Source organism: Acomys russatus, chromosome 5 (genome assembly GCF_903995435.1).
Source record: "Acomys russatus chromosome 5, mAcoRus1.1, whole genome shotgun sequence".
In the NCBI taxonomy this organism is placed as follows: Eukaryota; Metazoa; Chordata; class Mammalia; order Rodentia; family Muridae; genus Acomys; species Acomys russatus.
The window spans coordinates 407,826-425,937 of record NC_067141.1 but is presented as its reverse complement, the minus strand read 5'-3'; the positions used below and the strand labels follow the sequence as shown (position 1 = coordinate 425,937).

The window sequence follows — 18,112 nt, the reverse complement described above, 5'->3', positions numbered from 1 at the left end:
TGTGTGCACTCATTTACAGTTTGTTCTGGGCCTGAAGCTGCCCTCAGTCTGTCAGGCATATCAGTAACCAGAAGGAAAAGGTTTTGTTCTACTGCTTGCCTTTGGAGTTTTCTCATGTTGGAATTTTCCTAAAATAGAGCCTGTCAGTCAACCAAGATAGTCAGCGTTGTGTTGTTTGAGACAGGGTCTCACTGTGTAGTCTTTGCTAGCCCCGAACTCACAGAGATTCACCTGACTCTGTCTTCTGAGCTCTGGGATTAAAAACATGTACCGCCACTCCCAGCAAGAGATAACCTTACTTTGCAAAGCCTGCAGTACCTTACTGTTTGTCGCTTTCCACCCTATGTTAGACTCTATGTAAAAGTGACATTTATTTTTCTGGCTCAGTTGTTATCTGGGAGGCTTACTGCTTCCTTCTACTAACCTAGGCCTAGGCCTAGAAGCGTCTAGCCTCCATACAATCTAATCTACGCCTAGAATGTTTTCAACCTCTGAGACTTACTGCTTAATGAGCTCACCCTTATTTGTTTTTTCTGAGCTCTGGGCTGGCTGGTTCAACTCAGCTGTTCTGCCTCAAATTCTTCTCCCAGCTGACTTATTCAATCTGGCTTCTCTCTTGGCCCTGAATTGTTCTGCTTGGCCTCAGACTAACTCAGCAATTTGCTCTAATCTTCTGGCTTCTCATTTTCTGGCTTCTTCTGCCTTCACCTGTGTTCTCCCTCTGCAACCCATCTCTCTATTACTGTCCTGGAAACTGCCTCCTCTCTGTAAAACTGCCTCTTTCCCCCTTTCTTCTCTTCTTCTGAGAGTTGAGCATGTCCTATTTTGTCAAACCTCTGATTCATCACTTCTGATTCTGCCACTCAATTAGACATTACTTTCAAACCTGGGTGCTTCCTTCTACAAACTCACTTTACCTTTGTTTGGGATTAAAGCCGTGTATCACTATGCCTGGACCTCAGCTTTTCTTTACCTGATACTTGCTCTATACCAGGCTGGCCTTAAACTCAGGTCTGTTTGCCTCTGTCTCCTGGATTAAAGGTGTGTTTGTATTCCAGCCGGATCACACAGACCTAGAAGGTCTCTGAATGTGATCTCTTGCCAGCTGGATCACATAGACCTAGAAGGTATTTTTGGATGTGATCTCTTTCCAGAGCAGCCATGTTCTAAATTAACATTTCTCAACACTATATTTTAAGTATCTGTTTGTCTCTATACATGATAATGTGCATTTGGGAAAATGAATAGCTTAAGAAAGTAAATGTGTGTGTATATGCACACATATAGGATACATATAATAAAGACAGACAAGCATGACATTTTTAGTCTTTGTCTTAAAAACCTGAATTTTTCCTAAAGTGACTTTTAGACTGAAAGGGAAATTGTTTGAGTGATAGTAATTGAAACTAAGAATTCTGGTTATGTCTAGTTTTTCACTTTCATAGGATGTGGTTTAGATCAAATACCTTTAAGGTGGAAGAAGATTGGGTATGTCATTATTGTACAAAGGCTTCCAGGAGAGTTTGCTTTACATCCCATCATGTGATGCTCGAATGTTAAGAGTGGGGTCATCCACGTCCCCTGGATGGGGAGGCTTGGTGGCACTCAGAGGAAGGATAGCAGGCTATCAAGAAGAGACTTTAAAAAAAAAAAAATAATAAAAATTAAAAAAAAAAAAAAAGAAGAGACTTGATACCCTATGAGCATATACAGGCGGAGGAGGTCCCCCTCGGTCACAATCACAGGTGAGGGGAGTAGGGGGAAAGCGGGAGGAATGGGAGGATACAAGGGATGGGATAGCAATTGAGATGTAATATGAATAAATTAATAAAATAAATATATATAAAAGAGTGGGGTCATCTTTGGGAACATGAAGGTGAGAGAAAAATATTCCCACAATAAAAGGCAGGACTAAGTACTCTCTAACTGTGTATTTAGAGGAGGGCTGAGATAGTTCTTTTAGCTTGTTAGTCATGCCATCTTATATAAATAATATTCTAATGGCTCACCTAGTTGTAATGGAATTTGACAGCTTTCATGGGCCAGGGATTATTGTTCCTGTTGTTCAGCTGAGGATACCCATGACACTGAGTTGAAATTGTGGCCCAGTAAGCTGGTCCAGGAAGTCTAAGTATTGGATCTTCCTTTCTGTGCTGCTTAAATAGGAGATCTGAGAAGTGGTAACTGTCTTTCTAAGAATCCTTTCAGTTGTGACACAAGCTGACATCTGGTGAATGTAAAAGAGAATTTACTGGCTGGCATATTCATGAAGGTTAGGCTTTGATCTCCATTCTGATAAGCCATTGAATTTAGGGTGTAAATGATATCTTCAAAACGCAGTTTGTAATTTCTCAGTATTCCTTTCCACCTAAGAAGCTCATTCTTGAGGTCTGTATGCATTAGATTTGAAGCTCACCCAGCAAAGAGAGTCACCTTCTTCAATGGGAATTTTACTTTCCCTGGTGGCTCTGGTATGGTGACTATTTTCAGTGCTGAAATTTTCTTTGGTGGGTTTTGGTGCCTGTGTACCCCTGATAATAGTCATTGGAGCCAGGAACATGTAAGGCATTGGTGGGCCTGAGTCACATGCTTCATTATGAATCCCATATACACACAGTCTTAGGCCAGGGGTTGGTTAGAGATAGGGAAAACTACTTGTGAAACTTGGCCAATTATCTGATAAAGAGGCTAGATGGTGTGGTTCTGTTATGTTCTGTAATATCCTCTCACTCAGTCTATAGCTCAGAAGCCCATATGACAGCTCTGGGCTAAATGCCCCATGTGCAGATGACTCACTCTGGCTTGGTTAGTCCAAGAGCCAGACTCAGCCCAGTGCTAAGAGGATGAGGACTCATGAGATTTTCAGATGGCACCATCTTTCCTTTTTGGAGGGTAGAAGGGATAAGTTTTGTTTAATACTTAAAAACAAAAAATTGAGGAAATTTAGATGAAATTGAAAGACGATCATTTGAGTGTCTTGTTTCTTGTCCTATCATGTAACAACTCTTATTGAGTCGTAGTGCTCACAGTAAAGCTGACACTTTTTTTTTGCTTGCTCCTTGGATAGTTTTCTTTAAATATGATGTCTGCCATGCTCTTGGTAAAGGTAGTTTTGTTTTTTGTTTTGTTTTTTTGGAAATTGAATTAGTTCTAAATACTTCAATATGTTGAAAGTATGTATCTATTGCTAGAATAGATTTTTATATAAAATGTTCTTATGCATAATCTTTGATTCATTAATTTCTCTTCTTGGGATTTATTCTCAGGAAATAATTATTAATCTTCTGAGTTTAACTTTATTTTGTATTTGTTACCCCAGTATGTCCATAATAGTGAATTACAGGAGCAGGTAGCATCTGAGAGTAAAAAATTAAAACAGCAAATCATGATGTCTATTCATTGAGATAGTAAGCTGTTTACAGTGTCTTAACACAGACCGTCTCAGTCTCTTTGCTGCCTCTGGAATATAATACCAGAGTTTTGACAGATAGAATAGTAGGCTCTAAATAGCCTTATAAATTCTTTGTGAATTGTCTGAAGCACTAATGGCAATAACAATTTTTGTTGAGGGTTATGTTGGTAGCTCAGCCACTAATGTGCTTGCTATGCAAGCCTGGGCCCTGAGTTCAGTAATCCCAGAATCCATGTTTTTAAAAAAAAGAAAAAATCAGGTGTAGGATCATTGAGATGGCTCAGCAGGTAGGGATGCTTGCCACCAAAGCCTGATGACCTGAGTTTAATTCCTGAGCCTGTATTGGTGGAGGAAATAGAATTAACACACACACACACACACACACACACACACACACACACATATATACTCTCTCATACATACACATACACTGAACTGATAAATATTTTTTAAAAATCACAACAAACAGACTAGGTATGGTGGCATGTGCTAATCCTTGCCCTAGGGAAGGAAAGGCAGGCAGATCCAGGGTCCTCACTGGCCAGCCTACTTGATCAGTTCAAGGCAGTGAGAGACCCTGTCTGTAAAACAAATGGGTTGGAGAGATGCCTTAGTGGTTAAGAGTGTATATTGCTCTTGAAGAAGACCCAAGTTCTAGTCTCTCAGTACCCATGTCAGGCAGTTTAAAACCACCTGTAATTCCAGCTCCATGAAATTTGATACCCTCTCCATGGAAAACTGCACATATTCTCACACAGACACATATGAATACACATAATTTAAAAAATAAAAATAGAATAAGATCCCAAAACAAACCCAGCCAAACAAACAAAAACAAGGTAGACAGTAGCGCCCAAGGAATTACATTTGTGGTTGTCCTTTGGCTACAACCTTTATGTGTACGTGTATACACAGTCCCCATATGTTTATCAATACACATGACTTTTTTTTTTTTGAGACAGGATTTTCCTGTGTAGTCTTGCCTGTCCTGGACTCCCTTTGTAGATCAGGCTGGCCTCCAACTCATGGCAGTCTGCTTGCCTTTGCCTCCCAGAGTGCTGGGATTACAGATGTGCGCCACCATGACTGGCCACATAATTTTTTTGAGAGTAAAAGATGTTTATGAAAAGTGTTGAGTAGAAATGGGTGCAAAAGAGGATGTACAATATGGCCTACTTGTTTATAAGTTTAATGAATATCGTATGTATCCTCTGCATATGCTTACTAAAACACAGAAAGGATATCCTTTATATTAGCCAGAATTCTGGGATAAGTCTCACACACACACACACACACACACACACACACACACACACACACACACACACACACACACACAGACAGACTGGTTTTCTGGCCTTTCTAGAGTAAATATATAGCACTTTTGATTTGGCAGTAGTCATGGACGTTCCTGACCAGGTTACGGATGTGGTTGAAAGGAGGAGTTCTTTTACTGTGCATGTTTTTTTGTTCCTCCTTCTTCCTGTCTGCTTGGCATTAGCAGTCAGCCTCCATCATGGGCCTCTAGGAAGAAGTTGGTATGTGTGGTCTTATAATGGATTTAGATTTTCTCTATAAAAGATGAGAAAGCACTGAAAAATTGATCAGTTATCATGTGATGAACTTGAACTTACTTAGAAACCACATGACTCTAGAAAATGCAGCTGTACTTGTGTGATCATTGAAGTATCCCTTTAAGACGTCTGTAAGCAGTCATTTATCATTTTTCTATCAGATTCTTTCCTCATCTTTTGCTTTATTTCACAATATCCTTTCTTGCGTTTTACTAAATGCAAAAATCTAATCTCATCCTCAGTTAACTACTTTTCAGCTGAACTCATTGAAAGGCGACCAAAAAATGGACAGCTCATGTGGTAATAAGATGTTTAAGAACTTAATTAGCTCTGACCAGCTAAGTTCTTGGGTGGCAGATATCCATATGCCTACCTGAAGCAAGGAGTTAATGTCTAACAGCATACATACAGCCAGTGTGGCAGGCATGCCATTCTTGTTATAGTACCAAGGAGTTACAAACCCAAGACAGCCTTCTGCCTTTAAACAAGGAATGTCACTGGGAAAGCTGGGGGAGAAACAAAGGAGTGACTGTTACAATTTGAATATGAAATGCGCATTCCCCCCTCCCCAGGCAGCAGGTGGTACTGATGTGGAAGGCTGTGGGAACCTTTGGGTCTGAGGCCTTTCGAGCAGAGGTGGTATCTTGAGGCAAGGTTGGAAGGTGATCCATACTCTGGATTCCAGTCTGCGCTCTCTGCTTCCTCATCTGCCAAGATGTGAGGAGCTGCTGCCTCCCACTCCTGCTTCAAGGGTGGACCCACCATATCTTCTGGGATGGTCAGAATCTATCTTTCTTCCCATTAAGTTCCTTCTTTAGGTATTTGGTAATACCAACTAGAAAAGTTACTAATATCCTGGCCAACCTAGAAATCCACTGCCTCCCTCATCAGGCCCCCTTTGCATATACTTGGGGAGTGAGGCCTGCTTTAGAACTCTGATGGTGAGAAAAGGAAAAACTTCACTGTGAGCCAGTGATATGAGAAGGCCCAGTTTTGGTTATTTTGGGTAAACATGCAACTCAGTTCTAAAGCCAAGAGACTGAAATGCTTCATTATTTTGTGTTTGGAAAGTTTATGTGGCATGTGTTTGGGTTGGCTTGCTTGTGTTTGGCAAGTAGCCCTCAGACTAGCCAGTCACACTGGCTGAAGTCCTCAGGCCATAATTAGATATATAGTCCCAGTAGTATCTAGTCATAAACTGCTTAACTAAGGGGATGGATTCTGATTGAGTTCGTCTTTGCGTTAATGTGACATGTATGAGCTTGCTGCCGGAGTCTCACAGCATGCTGTTTTACAGTAACTTTTTAACAACAGAAGAGTAGCATAAATAATGTAGCCCAGCCATGTAACTGCTATATACTGTACATAAGTGTATGTGCTATACTTTTTACAGCTGGCAGTATATGGTGCTTATCTATGTCAGCAGCATCATGAACAAGTAAACACTTTCTCTACAGCATTGGGTAACTGTGCTGGCACTGGGATCTGATGGTACCACCATTGTGACCATGGTTAATTACTGATGGAGACATCATTATTTGAAGTGTGACACTTAAGGACCAGTGACAAACTAATAAAAGTAAAGAAATGACTTTGTGCCAAGCTGCATGGTGTTAAGTCATGTGACTCAAGGGTATTTCCTAAAAATATAACTAGTACATCTATTTCTTTTAAAAATTATTTTTCTTTCCTTCCTTTATGTCTCTTTCCTATTGCATTAAGATTGGTTGGTGTAGCAAGTCCTAACCAACCCTAACTAGAGCTGCAGTTTTAGCTTGCTAGTATAAGGCATTTTAGGACTTTAAAACCTTTAAAACCATGAACATAGAAACAGGCAGGTCTTGTTTCTTTTGGCAGAGGAAATTGCTTTCCCCATCAGGTAGCTCTGGTAAGACCTACTCGCTCTGAAGATGATCGTTCTTCACACCCCAGGTTCCAAGTGAGACTAGCCATCCCTCAGTCTTTCCTCATTATGTCTGCAGGTAGGTTCCTAGGAGTCATTTACAACTGGGCAGTGCCTACTTTTCAGTCTTTTTTGAAAAGGCCACTCAGAGCCTGTAGCTGCCAGGTGGGACTAGGAGTCTCTTGTGGTCTTGTCTGGAGACTCTCTAGGGCTTAGAGGATGGCTTCAGCCAGCATGGTCACTTCAGCCTCTGCCTGCAGTACAAAAGCTGAGGATTTCATGTGCTCATGTTCTGGTCTTCATATTCGATAAGAAGTAGCAAAGTGGACTCAATTAGCTCTACAGTTACTTTGATGGCAGATGGAAACATGAATTTCAGATTGCTATTATTTGGGAATGCAAGCATCAGCAGCATCTTGCTGCAGAATAGACCTGACTCTAGATAGGAAAAAAATGGAGACAGGCATTGGGCTTGGTTGCTTCTGTCCAGACAGTCTTAGGGCAAATTTGGCACACGTTGGTGACACTGTTTTTTGGTATAGTATTTGCCTCCTGATTTTTAGCTCCTCATTTCACAAGGCTGTTCCTGTGGTGACAGGCTCCCTGTCAGCAGCCAACACAGCTTTCTTCTGAGCAGCCTTTCTGACCCAACCAAGTACAGCTTGCTCTGGGCTGCTTGGGGTGGGGGTGCGGGAGGAATAGGGCACAGCTGCTCGCCATGCGTCGGGGTCTTATTGCTGACTCTGAAGAGTTCAAACTAAAGTGATGAAGGGGAAAGCTCATGGTGTCCATCACCTCACTGTTCAGATTGGAGTTACCTGTTTTTACCCTTTTGGGCTGGGCTTCGATAGTATGAGCAAGAAGAATCAAGGGGAGGGAGCCATTTATTAAGGACGACAATTTCTTGTCTTTAGGGAGCTTCATATCAAAATTGCTGTCTCTTTTAACACCGAGAATTTGTAAAGTAGCCCCAGAATAAACTTTGAAAAGACAAGTCTAGTCCACTTGTTTTAATATTGGAATCGCAGAAATTCAGCGAGGCCAAATGAGCTGTTGAAGGGATACATTGCTTACGGAAGTCCTGGATGACAGTCCAAGACATCCTCAGGGTTAATAACGAACATTTCCTCCTGGGCCCTCATCATCTTCCTAGAGGGTCTGGCATGTCTGGCACACATCATAGCAGAGAAGAGTAAACAAGGCCTGCCATAGAGAGTGTGGAGTCAGACTGGTTCCTTCAAGCCAACTCCTTGAAGTTTATTCACTTATTCTTTTATATGAAGAAAATGTTGTCTAACTTACAGAGATGTAAAATCATCATAGCAGTTCACATCATTCTCAATAAATACATGTAATACTTTGTGGATGTGTGGGTGGTGTATGCGTGCATGTGTAAAGAGGCCAATGTCAGGTGTCATTCTCTACCATATTTTCTGAGATAAGGTCTTATCATTAGCCCTGGAGGGTAGTGATGTACTTAGGCTGGCTGGCCTGCAAGCCCCAGGAAGCTTCACTGTCTAACACCCCCAACACCCCAGCACTGGCGTCAAACATGGACCACTACCCTCAGCTTTTACAGGGGTGCAGGGGCTCCAAACTGAAGTCTTCATGCTTTTGTGGCTGGCACTTTATGATGGGCCAATCTCCCTAGTTCCCTATAATGATTTTTAAAATGTAGTTAATACTGTATGTTAATTGCGTGGACCAACCATATTGGCCTTCTCTTTCCATTTTCTGCTTATTGTCATTTTAGAACCCAAACAAGACCTACCTCTCTACAATCTTCTCGGTAAAGTCTGGCAGGCTGGTTTTATTTTGTAGTCTGATTGTGTAGTAATTAAGAAGCCATAGTTTTCAAATATATAATAGCTTCAGCCATTTATTTCTTAGGCTTGTTATAAAAGTGCATCTGGGCCCTGGGCCCACAGCTATCGTCCTTCTGAGTCCCTATCATGTATCCTTTGCAGTTCCCAGCGCCTCCCTTTTCTTGTCTCTATTTGCACCGGGTCTCAGTGTGGGTTAGTCCTCACTGTGGGTTGGCTGAGCAACCCAGAGCAAGCCACTTGAAGACATGCTTGCCTGGTTGTTACCTCGTGGAACTACCAAAGAGATAGGCAGCTGGAGCTAGAACACCTCCAGGGACAGCAGGCCTCTAAGGACTGCCCTGAGGGCCTAGCAGTGCCTGCTTCAGGCCTGAGGCTGAGGCTGATCTGGGCAAGCAGCCAAGCCTGTCCTTAGGAATGGCAGCCAGGGCTGGCACAGGAAGAAGGCTTCTGGAGGCTGATGTGCAGAGAAGGGAGGGAAAGAGGCAGGAGCAGCTGGAGCTTAAATTGAATGAAAAAAACTGGGGACTGATGTTGATTCTATGTAAGCTAAACAAATTTCCTGTCTGGTAAATAAATATCCAAAGGAGTATAAAGATTTAGAAATTGTTCCCCAGTTATTGTATGTGTGAATGGTTCCACCCCACCCCTTTATCTCTTTCAGCCCTTATCCCACCTCTCCTTATCCTTGGCTGTATTTGACCCACTAGCACCACATAGCTAAAGCAGGAGAGCAGTCACTTGCAAGACACATTTGACTTGGCATGGCTGGGCTGGCTACTAAAGATCACTTCCTTCGGTAAAAGAAGCTTGAGTCTGTCAGCGACTTGGCAATGGCAGTAATAATAGTAATTACAGAGGCCGACCCTTCACTGAATGCTTCTGTGTGCCAAATACGTGGATTATCTTGTTCCCTCCACTCAACAGTCCTCTTAGGTGCAATGGAATGAGCTGCTGACTGATAGGTTTGGTTGATAGACGCCATCACTGTTTCACCCCACCTCTCTAACTGTACTATTTTCTCCTTTCCTAGCAAGACTCCCTGACTTCAGTGTGCTGCCATTTAGGTTCCTGGAATTCAATAATTACTTCACAGAGCTATGTTTCCATACTACTGCTACAGTATACAATATAGCAAATATTGTAGAAGGTGATATTCATTACTAATAATTGTGTTGTTTTTGGAAACTTGGCACTGAGTGTCTGAATTGTGCAGAGGCTGTCAGCTGGTGGCAGAGGGAGGGAGGAGAGCCACCTGGGAAGACGCTACCATTAACTGAGTGTAATTGCCTAGAAAGCTAGAGATCCTGTCTTTGCAGACTTATAGAGGTAGATGAAAGAGGCAAGTGCAAGCCTGCCTCAGGTTAGGAACAAGGGCATGGCTAACAATTTAAAGTATTCACGAGGCACAGCTTGATTTTATTGAGGATCAATCACAAGGAAATCCTTCCTATGGAGAGGCTGATTCTCCATGTGCTGGAACCTTGGGGCTTTTGAATATGGTCAGTGATGTGATAGACTGTTTGGGTTTTTTGAAACTGGGTCTCACTAAGTAGGTCCAGTTGGCCTTGAACTCACAGACATCCACCTGTCTCTGCCTCCCAAGTGCTGGGATTAAACGAATGTAACACTATGCCTGGCCATTTAAATTATTATTAATAATGATAATAGTAAAAAATGTTAAATATTATTAATGAGAGACTGTGTGTGTGCACATGCATGCATACACACACACACACACACACACACACACAGACACACACACAGACACACACACAAACACCATACCTTCTGTGTGGTCTGGGACAACTTTCAGAAATTTATTCTTCCCTTCCACCATATAGGTCCTGGAGATTGACCTCAGGTTGTCCCTGACCTGGCGACAGGTGCCTTTATCATTGAACCATCTCAACAGCATCTGTAAGACTGTTTTCTGAAAGGACTATGGGGTAGGGCTGGCTCTATGTACCAGGTACTCTTATCTGCTTTTCTTGACGCCCATGTGCAAAACTATGTCAACAGATTTGGGGAATTGTGTTAGTCACAGAGCTAGGGCTCAGTTTCATGGCTGGAGTTTTCACCACACTGATGTAATGGAGCAGATCTAGGGCAAGTGGACTAATGGACTAGCATATCCCTCCCTCCCCTAACTGGGGAGCTGAGTCCAAGGGTATCATACTTGATGGAATCATGGCAGCTGGCCTTGCCTGGCCCAGGAGAGGGCAGTGCTAAGGATGTTCTTGATCACTGGGTGCAAACATAATGGTGCTCTGGTGGTGATGGTTAAGATGTGCTATCATCCTGAGGTTGCTGTATTGTTGCTCCTGAACTCAGGGCCCATTCCTCAGTGTGCTGTCCCATGGTGTTTTGCCAGATGTGGGCTCATTTATACAGGTCGTGGTTTCTTGAACTAAACATTCCAGGTTTTGTGATGTTAGACAAGTTTACTGTACAGAGGCTCAGTTTCCCTGTCTTTAATGGGGTTACAGTGAGGAGGGCACATGGGCTAATGTTCTTAAACTGCTTAGTTAGCATAGAGCTTTGCCCTGTATCAGATGCTCAGTACTTGAGGATTGCCATGAGACCTTCAGCTTTAGAAAGACTGAATATTCTGCTAGCCTTTTGAACACAGGCTGGTTGCTGTGACTGGGTGTGGAGAAACTCAGAGAAAGAGGAGCAGTACCCACCAGCTGACTGTCCTGAGATGCCTGTTCCATCCCACTAGAATGGAAACCTTTCAAAGAAAAGAACCATGATGGGAGAAAGCCAGCCTTCTGTCACTGGCTGATGGATCATCTGTTCGCATTGATTTTTCCCCTCTTCTTTCTCATCTGTTGAGCATGTTAAAAGCCTTCAGGTTGCAACTGGCTCCATTGCATCAGGTCATCAAAGATGCTTTTACATGGAGGCGCAGCAGCGTAAATGGGATTTAGGCCTCTATGGGAGCCCCATCTGTTCTGCCCTTACCTGAAGGCCTTGGTGCCAAGCTTTGGAGGGAGCTGCTGTACTAAAGCATCTATCCAGTGGGGGTGGGGTGAGTGAGCTGGGTAGGTGGGTCACATGGAGGGCAGGAAATCCTCTTACCTAACCCGGTTGAGGGGCCTCCTGCAGCAGGAGCTGAGCAGCAAACACTGGTGAGTCACCACACTTGGGAATTAGAATTGCCAGTCTGTGAGCATGTGGGGTTTGTGTAAGTTTGGGCCTTTTGTTTCTTTCAGCAATCCAGTCTTTAGAGACACAAATCTGGAAACCAGACCCTCCACATGCTACAGTCCTCCTTGTTTGGAGAGAATTCTGCCGGAACAGTTGCTTCTCTTATATGATGGTCTTCCAAGAATTAACCCTTGCCTTTTGAAATTTGAATAGATTTCATTTATGACTTACTATATGCTTGAAGTATGAACAGCCAGTGAGAAGCTATGTCTGGGTCTGTCACTTTTCACAGCCAAAGCTCTTGTAAGGGTTTCTTTGTGGTTTTTGTTGTTGTTGTTTTTAAAACAAATCGAAACTGCAGTTCTTTTGAGGGCATGTGTAGACATGCCTTGTGTCTGAGATTGCAGAAAAGGACACACCCTTATAGGAGTCTGCGTCACTACAGGAATGACTGTGGCTCCTTTTAGATGCCCACACTCACTGCTTCCTCTTAGGGTTCCTTTAGAAAGTAACTCCAGTTTGTCCAGGAGCTGTTGTTTACTTTTTCATTTGTTTTTGTTTATTCAGCCTTTCTTAACATCTGCTGCTTGCCCCAATACCAGACTCTTAAGAGTTCTGAATTTGCACCATAAATGGCCATGAAGATTCCTTAGAAGTGGGAGGCCCATGTCCGACTGACTGATTTTTGTCTAGTGTCTGCTTTCCTTGTTACACTTCTGGCTCCTGGAGTCAGGGGCTGCCATTGTTCTAACAGCTGGCAGAGTTTCCCAAGTACTAAATTATACATGGATTTTCTATTATAGCAAAGTAGTTGACGATTAAGAATGAGTCCTGAGTAGACATTAAAAATTGCTTCTGCTTTTGTACACAGATTTCTAGCAGTTCGTATAAAAACTTAGTTACAACAAATAATACACAGTGGAGGATCTTCTCAGTGTCAGGGTTATCTTTTGATCTGGCAAGTTTATCTCTCTAGAGATATATTGAGTATGGAGACACACCTATCCTGGGAAAGTACCTGGAATATAGGCTCCATACAGGTGGGTGGAGCAGGGTGGAGTTAGGACTGTATACCTGTTTGAATCCAGAGAGATCAGACACATTTTTCTTTCTTGTTTGGCTAGGCCCCTGCTTGTAGTTTTGACACTTTGCACCTCACCATTAGACCATTATGAGATTAAAGGTGGCGTAGATATGGCCTCTTTGCTCTGTTCCTTCAGAATCCATCTTGACAAAGCAAACAGTGTATATATTTGGCTTCCTAACAGAGCTCAGGTGAGGGTTACTTTCAGGAACATGAGTGACCCTAAAATAGCTACAGCCCCTTATTGCTGAGGACTTCATGGAAGCTTCTTCATGGAGTCCGGCTCTCAGCTAAGTTTCCACTCCTGACATACGATAGCATCTGCGGGAGGGAGGGAGGAGGGATGACTGTGGTGGGGTGATGCTCCTTTTACTCTCCATGATTCCTGCTAAAGAGTGTTGCCAGCTCCCTCCATTACCATTATCAGAGACTTAGCTACCTCCGTATTGTTCTGCTCAATTAGTTGCCATGGCTACCAGGCCAAGGTAATTTATCCTCCAAGGTATTGCTTGTGTTATGCTGGGAAGAAAAGACCTATTGTAACAATTTTTGTTGAAATCTGAACATTTAGGTACTAGGTATAGAAGAAGGCGATCAACTTGTGGCATAACTCCGGTCCAGATAACTTTCTTATGTGAAGGCAAAAGATGGCAAGACATATTTCCTCTGGAACATCCAATCACAACTGTAGTCTTTGATGTGTTCTGAAAATGAATCAGACTTGTAACCTATGCTACCTTAAAGATTCTAGGAGCTTCCCATGCTGGCTCTCCATATGTCCCTTATCCTCCATTTCCAAGTGTAAGCAACAAGAGCAAGCAGGCTTATAGGAGAGGTAATGGTGAGCTGGGGTCTCCTTTGGCTCATTGTAACCTCAGTAAAATAACAGTCATTGGTGGACAGTTCTAGAGTGTAGTGTCTATACCTCACTCCTTTGCCTAGAAGTGACTACTTCGTAATTTCCTTCCAGGTTGGCCGGCTCCTCTAACTGATGGCATGTTGAAATACATGGGCCAGTGGCAGCGAGGACATCTGATCCAGAGGGGGCCGCTCTAGAGGCCAGGCCACCACCACCATGGGCCAGTGTGTCACCAAGTGCAAGAATCCTTCATCAACCTTGGGCAGCAAGAATGGAGACCGGGACCCCAGTAGCAAGTCACACAGCAGGCGGGGGGCTGGCCACCGTGAGGAACAGGTGCCACCTTGTGGCAAACCAGCTGGGGATATCCTTGTTAATGGGACCAAAAAAGCAGAGGCTGCCACTGAGGCCTGCCAGCTGCCAACATCTTCTGGAGATGCTGGGAGGGAGTCCAAGACCAATACCGAGGAGTCTTCCTTGCAGAGGTTGGAAGAACTATTCAGGCGCTACAAGGACGAGCGGGAGGATGCAATTTTGGAGGAAGGCATGGAGCGCTTTTGCAATGACCTGTGTGTTGATCCTACGGAATTTCGAGTGCTGCTTTTGGCCTGGAAGTTTCAGGCTGCTACCATGTGCAAATTTACCAGGTTAGTCACACACAAAAGCTTTCATGTCTGTGGTTGAGCAGAGGAGGAAAGTGACAGTGGGTAGTGGTGCCAGCTAGGACAGAGCTGGGCTGGCTTCACAGATTTGGGGGCAAGTACTCCCCTCTCCCCTTTCTGTCCATTTTTTTTTTTAAAGCTTAAGTGTTCTGAGTTGTAGTTCTAATTCAGAGAACTTCCTAGATTCTCCTAAGGAATTAACTTTCTGCATGGGCCTGAAACTTAGAACAGAACTACTGAGTAGACCTCTTGGTGGATAAGACTCAGATTTGTGTCTCTGTACAGTTTCCTTGTTTGACATATGCTATCCTGTGTTCTCCTCACAGGGTAGAGTGCTGCCTGACTGGTGGGCCACATGTGAATTCATCATAACACTAAGAGGCAGCCCAAGTTACTGGGCGCCAACCCTCTGCCTGAAATTAAATAAGGACTAAGCAGTGTGAGCCTTGTTGCTAAGCTGCTGCTTAACCCACTGACAGCCACTCAGAACTTGCCTCTTACTCCTTTACATGTCAGTTCCCTCCTTATCTGTAGTCTGCCAGGCACTAAATGTCTATAGATCAAGTGCCTCTGGGGATGTACCTTTACCACTCTCGGAGCTCTCAGATTGTTGCCTCAGCAGGGACAGCTGACCCCCGTTATTAAGCAGCAGTTGCACAAATTGTCAAAGTTACGCATCCATATTGAGGTTGTTTGCTTGTGTATAACGCTATGGCAGGGTAATGGCAGGCCATGGTTTGAAGAGTCCTGGGTTATGAATAAGAACTGACTTACTTAGTTACTTAGTTTATTTATATTTATTTATTTACTGACAGGTTCTCACTGTATAGCCCTAGTGGCCTGGAACTGGATATGTAGAGCAAGGTAGTCTCAATCTCTAAGATCTGCCTGGTTCTTGAGTGCTGGAATTAAAGGTGTGAGCCACTGTACCTGCCTGGCAGAAGGAACTTTAAAACCCAGCTAATTTATCTGGCCTGCTCCGTAGATCAGATGCTTCATCACTTCAGTAGCTTGCACAGTTCCTGAGACAGTGTGAAACCCTTATATAAACTGCAAAGTGTATTCTAAAAAGTACATGTCTGCAACCCCAGCCCTCAGCAGGCTGAGGCATAAGGGTAGCGAATTCAAGGCTAATTTGGGCTACATAGTGAGACCCTATCTCATAAAACAATAGAAACAAAAATAGAGTTAAAAAAATTTTTTTTTCAAGACAGGGTTTCTCTGTGAAGCCTTGACTGTCCTGGACTAATGTTGTAGACCAGCTGGCTTCGAACTCACAGAGATCTGCCTGCCTCTGCCTCCTGAGTGCTGGGATTAAAGGTGTATGCCACCACTGCCTGGCTTTAAATTTTTTTAACTACGTATTTTTGGGGTGTGTATATGCATGCATGCACATGTGCTGTGCTTTAAATGTGAAGGGGCCAGAGGACAACTTGAGGGAGTTGATTTCCTCTACCACGTGGGCCCTTGGAATCAAAATCTGGTTACCAGTCTTGGTGGCAAGTACATTTACGTATTGAACCATCTTGCCAGACCCCCAAAGATGTTTGTTGTTGTTCCATTTTATTTTATGTGTATGTGTACCTAGTGCCCTCAGAGGCCAGAAGTGTGTCAGATAGAGCATCCAGTGCTCTTAACCACTGAGCCATCTCTTCAGCATTGTTTTTATCTATATCTATCTATCATCTACCTATTCTTTGTCTGTCTACCTACCTACTTAATTGAGGTGGGGTCTGAATACAGCTTAGCTGACCTGGAACACTGCTTATACCAGTCTAGCCTAGAACTTAGAGATCCTCCTGTCTCTGCCTTCCCAGGGCCTGGCGGGGTGGGAGTGGGGAGTTAGCTGTTGTTACTGTTGCTGTCTTGCCTTATCATACACGGCATCATTTTCACTTAATAACTGTACCTTTTCCTACCTGTTGCAGGAAGGAGTTTTTTGACGGCTGTAAAGCAATAAGTGCAGACAGCATTGATGGGATCTGTGCACGGTTCCCTAGCCTCTTAACAGAAGCCAAACAAGAAGATAAATTCAAGGATCTCTACCGGTTTACATTTCAGTTTGGCCTGGACTCTGAAGAAGGGCAGCGGTCACTGCATCGTGAAATAGCTATTGCCCTGTGGAAACTAGTATTTACCCAGAACAACCCTCCGGTGTTGGACCAGTGGCTAAATTTCCTAACAGAGAACCCCTCGGGAATCAAGGGCATCTCCCGGGACACTTGGAACATGTTTCTTAACTTCACTCAGGTGATTGGCCCCGACCTCAGCAACTACAGTGAAGATGAGGCCTGGCCGAGTCTCTTTGATACCTTTGTGGAGTGGGAAATGGAGAGAAGGAAAAGAGAAGTGGAAGGGAGAGGTGCACTCAGCTCAGGGCCCGAGGGCTTGTGTCCGGAGGAGGAGCAGACTTAGTCGCTCTGTTCCAGGAGCAGCGCTGAGGATCTGCCTGCTGCCCTGCAGCCAAGTGAGGAGTTGGACCTTTCTGGAAATTACTGAAGATCCGGATATTTTCTACTTTACACCTTTCTCTGCCTTGTATTTGAAAGGGCTCTAAAATGCTGTATCATGTTTTAGGCACTTTCTTCATTTATTTGGTTATTTTGGTTATTTCTCTTTTTGGGTGGGAAATCCCCCAAAATATTTGAACCTGGCTACATGTTGTGTACCTTTTTTTTTTGAAGCCTTCAGATAGAATAAGCCTGCCATTTCTTGCACAACTTTATTAGATTTGTTTTGTTTTTGTGGGGGAGGGTGTAGGCCTGGGTGGGGGAGTGGGAATGTTAGGTTGAATTAACATTACAAAATGATACAGTGCCAGATCTCAGTTTTGCATATTATTTTTCAGGGCAGGTCTGTACTGTGTGTAGTGTTGTTTACATGGTTAAATTTAGGTTGTGACAATTATTTTAAAAGATTTACACAGACATGAATACAGTGTTAACTGTTAGCCACATTGCATTAATTTCTAGACAGTTTGAAGCTCTTGAAGAGCCAAGGCCAGTCAAGAGCATTTGCAGTCTGACACCCACCCCGTCCCTTTAAGCTAATTTATCCAAAGCCCTTATCTCCCTCAATTCTTGCTCATTCCTTCTTTGACCTATTGCATTTCATGTTTAATTTATCCATCATCATCAATCTGTACCTGTCAGTCAAGTGAGCAGTTTTGTTTTTTGTTAGAACACATTGTACTGAAAACCACTTAAGCATTGAATGCAGAGAAAGCAGTGCTACCTCAGTTTTGCTGGAAGTAGACTTCTTTGATAGTTTTCTTTGATGTTTTTGTATTTTCATGTCATTAGTGGAAATACTGCCCCCCCCCCCCCCCCCCCCCCCCCCACCTCCCTTTTCATTTGCCTTGGAGCCAAAGTTTCCGTTCCGGGTGGTGAGAAAAGTGTGCCTGCAAGAAAGCTATGGCTTGGAGCTCTGCTTCAGACTGTTGTTTGTTTTTCCCCCCTTTAGTTTTTGTTGAGTATCATCAGCTTAATTGTCTGGCAAGTGCAGAAGCCTGAGGCTGGCCTGAACTCTGCCAAACAGATTAATCCAAGTGTATTGAATCATTAAATGTGTGCCCTCTCTCCCTCTTTGCTGCGCCCATGTTGTCACTTAACCCCCCAGGAGTTATTTATTATCTTTTTGTTA

At 43.4% G+C, this 18,112-nt stretch overlaps 1 protein-coding gene across 2 annotated transcripts in view; it reads left to right on the top strand.

Annotated features, from left to right (window-relative positions):
• Dcun1d3 (defective in cullin neddylation 1 domain containing 3) overlaps positions 1–17,797 on the top strand; it is a 41,736-nt gene extending 23,939 nt beyond the window's left edge. For both annotated transcript variants that reach the window (XM_051145137.1, XM_051145138.1), the window contains exons 2-3: positions 13,920–14,455; positions 16,399–17,797. In XM_051145137.1, the coding sequence (XP_051001094.1) occupies positions 14,025–14,455; positions 16,399–16,885 (918 nt within the window). In that variant the 5' untranslated portion in view covers positions 13,920–14,024 and the 3' untranslated portion in view covers positions 16,886–17,797. The remainder of the gene's footprint in view (positions 1–13,919; positions 14,456–16,398) is intronic.
• The last annotated feature ends 315 nt before the right edge of the window (positions 17,798–18,112 follow it).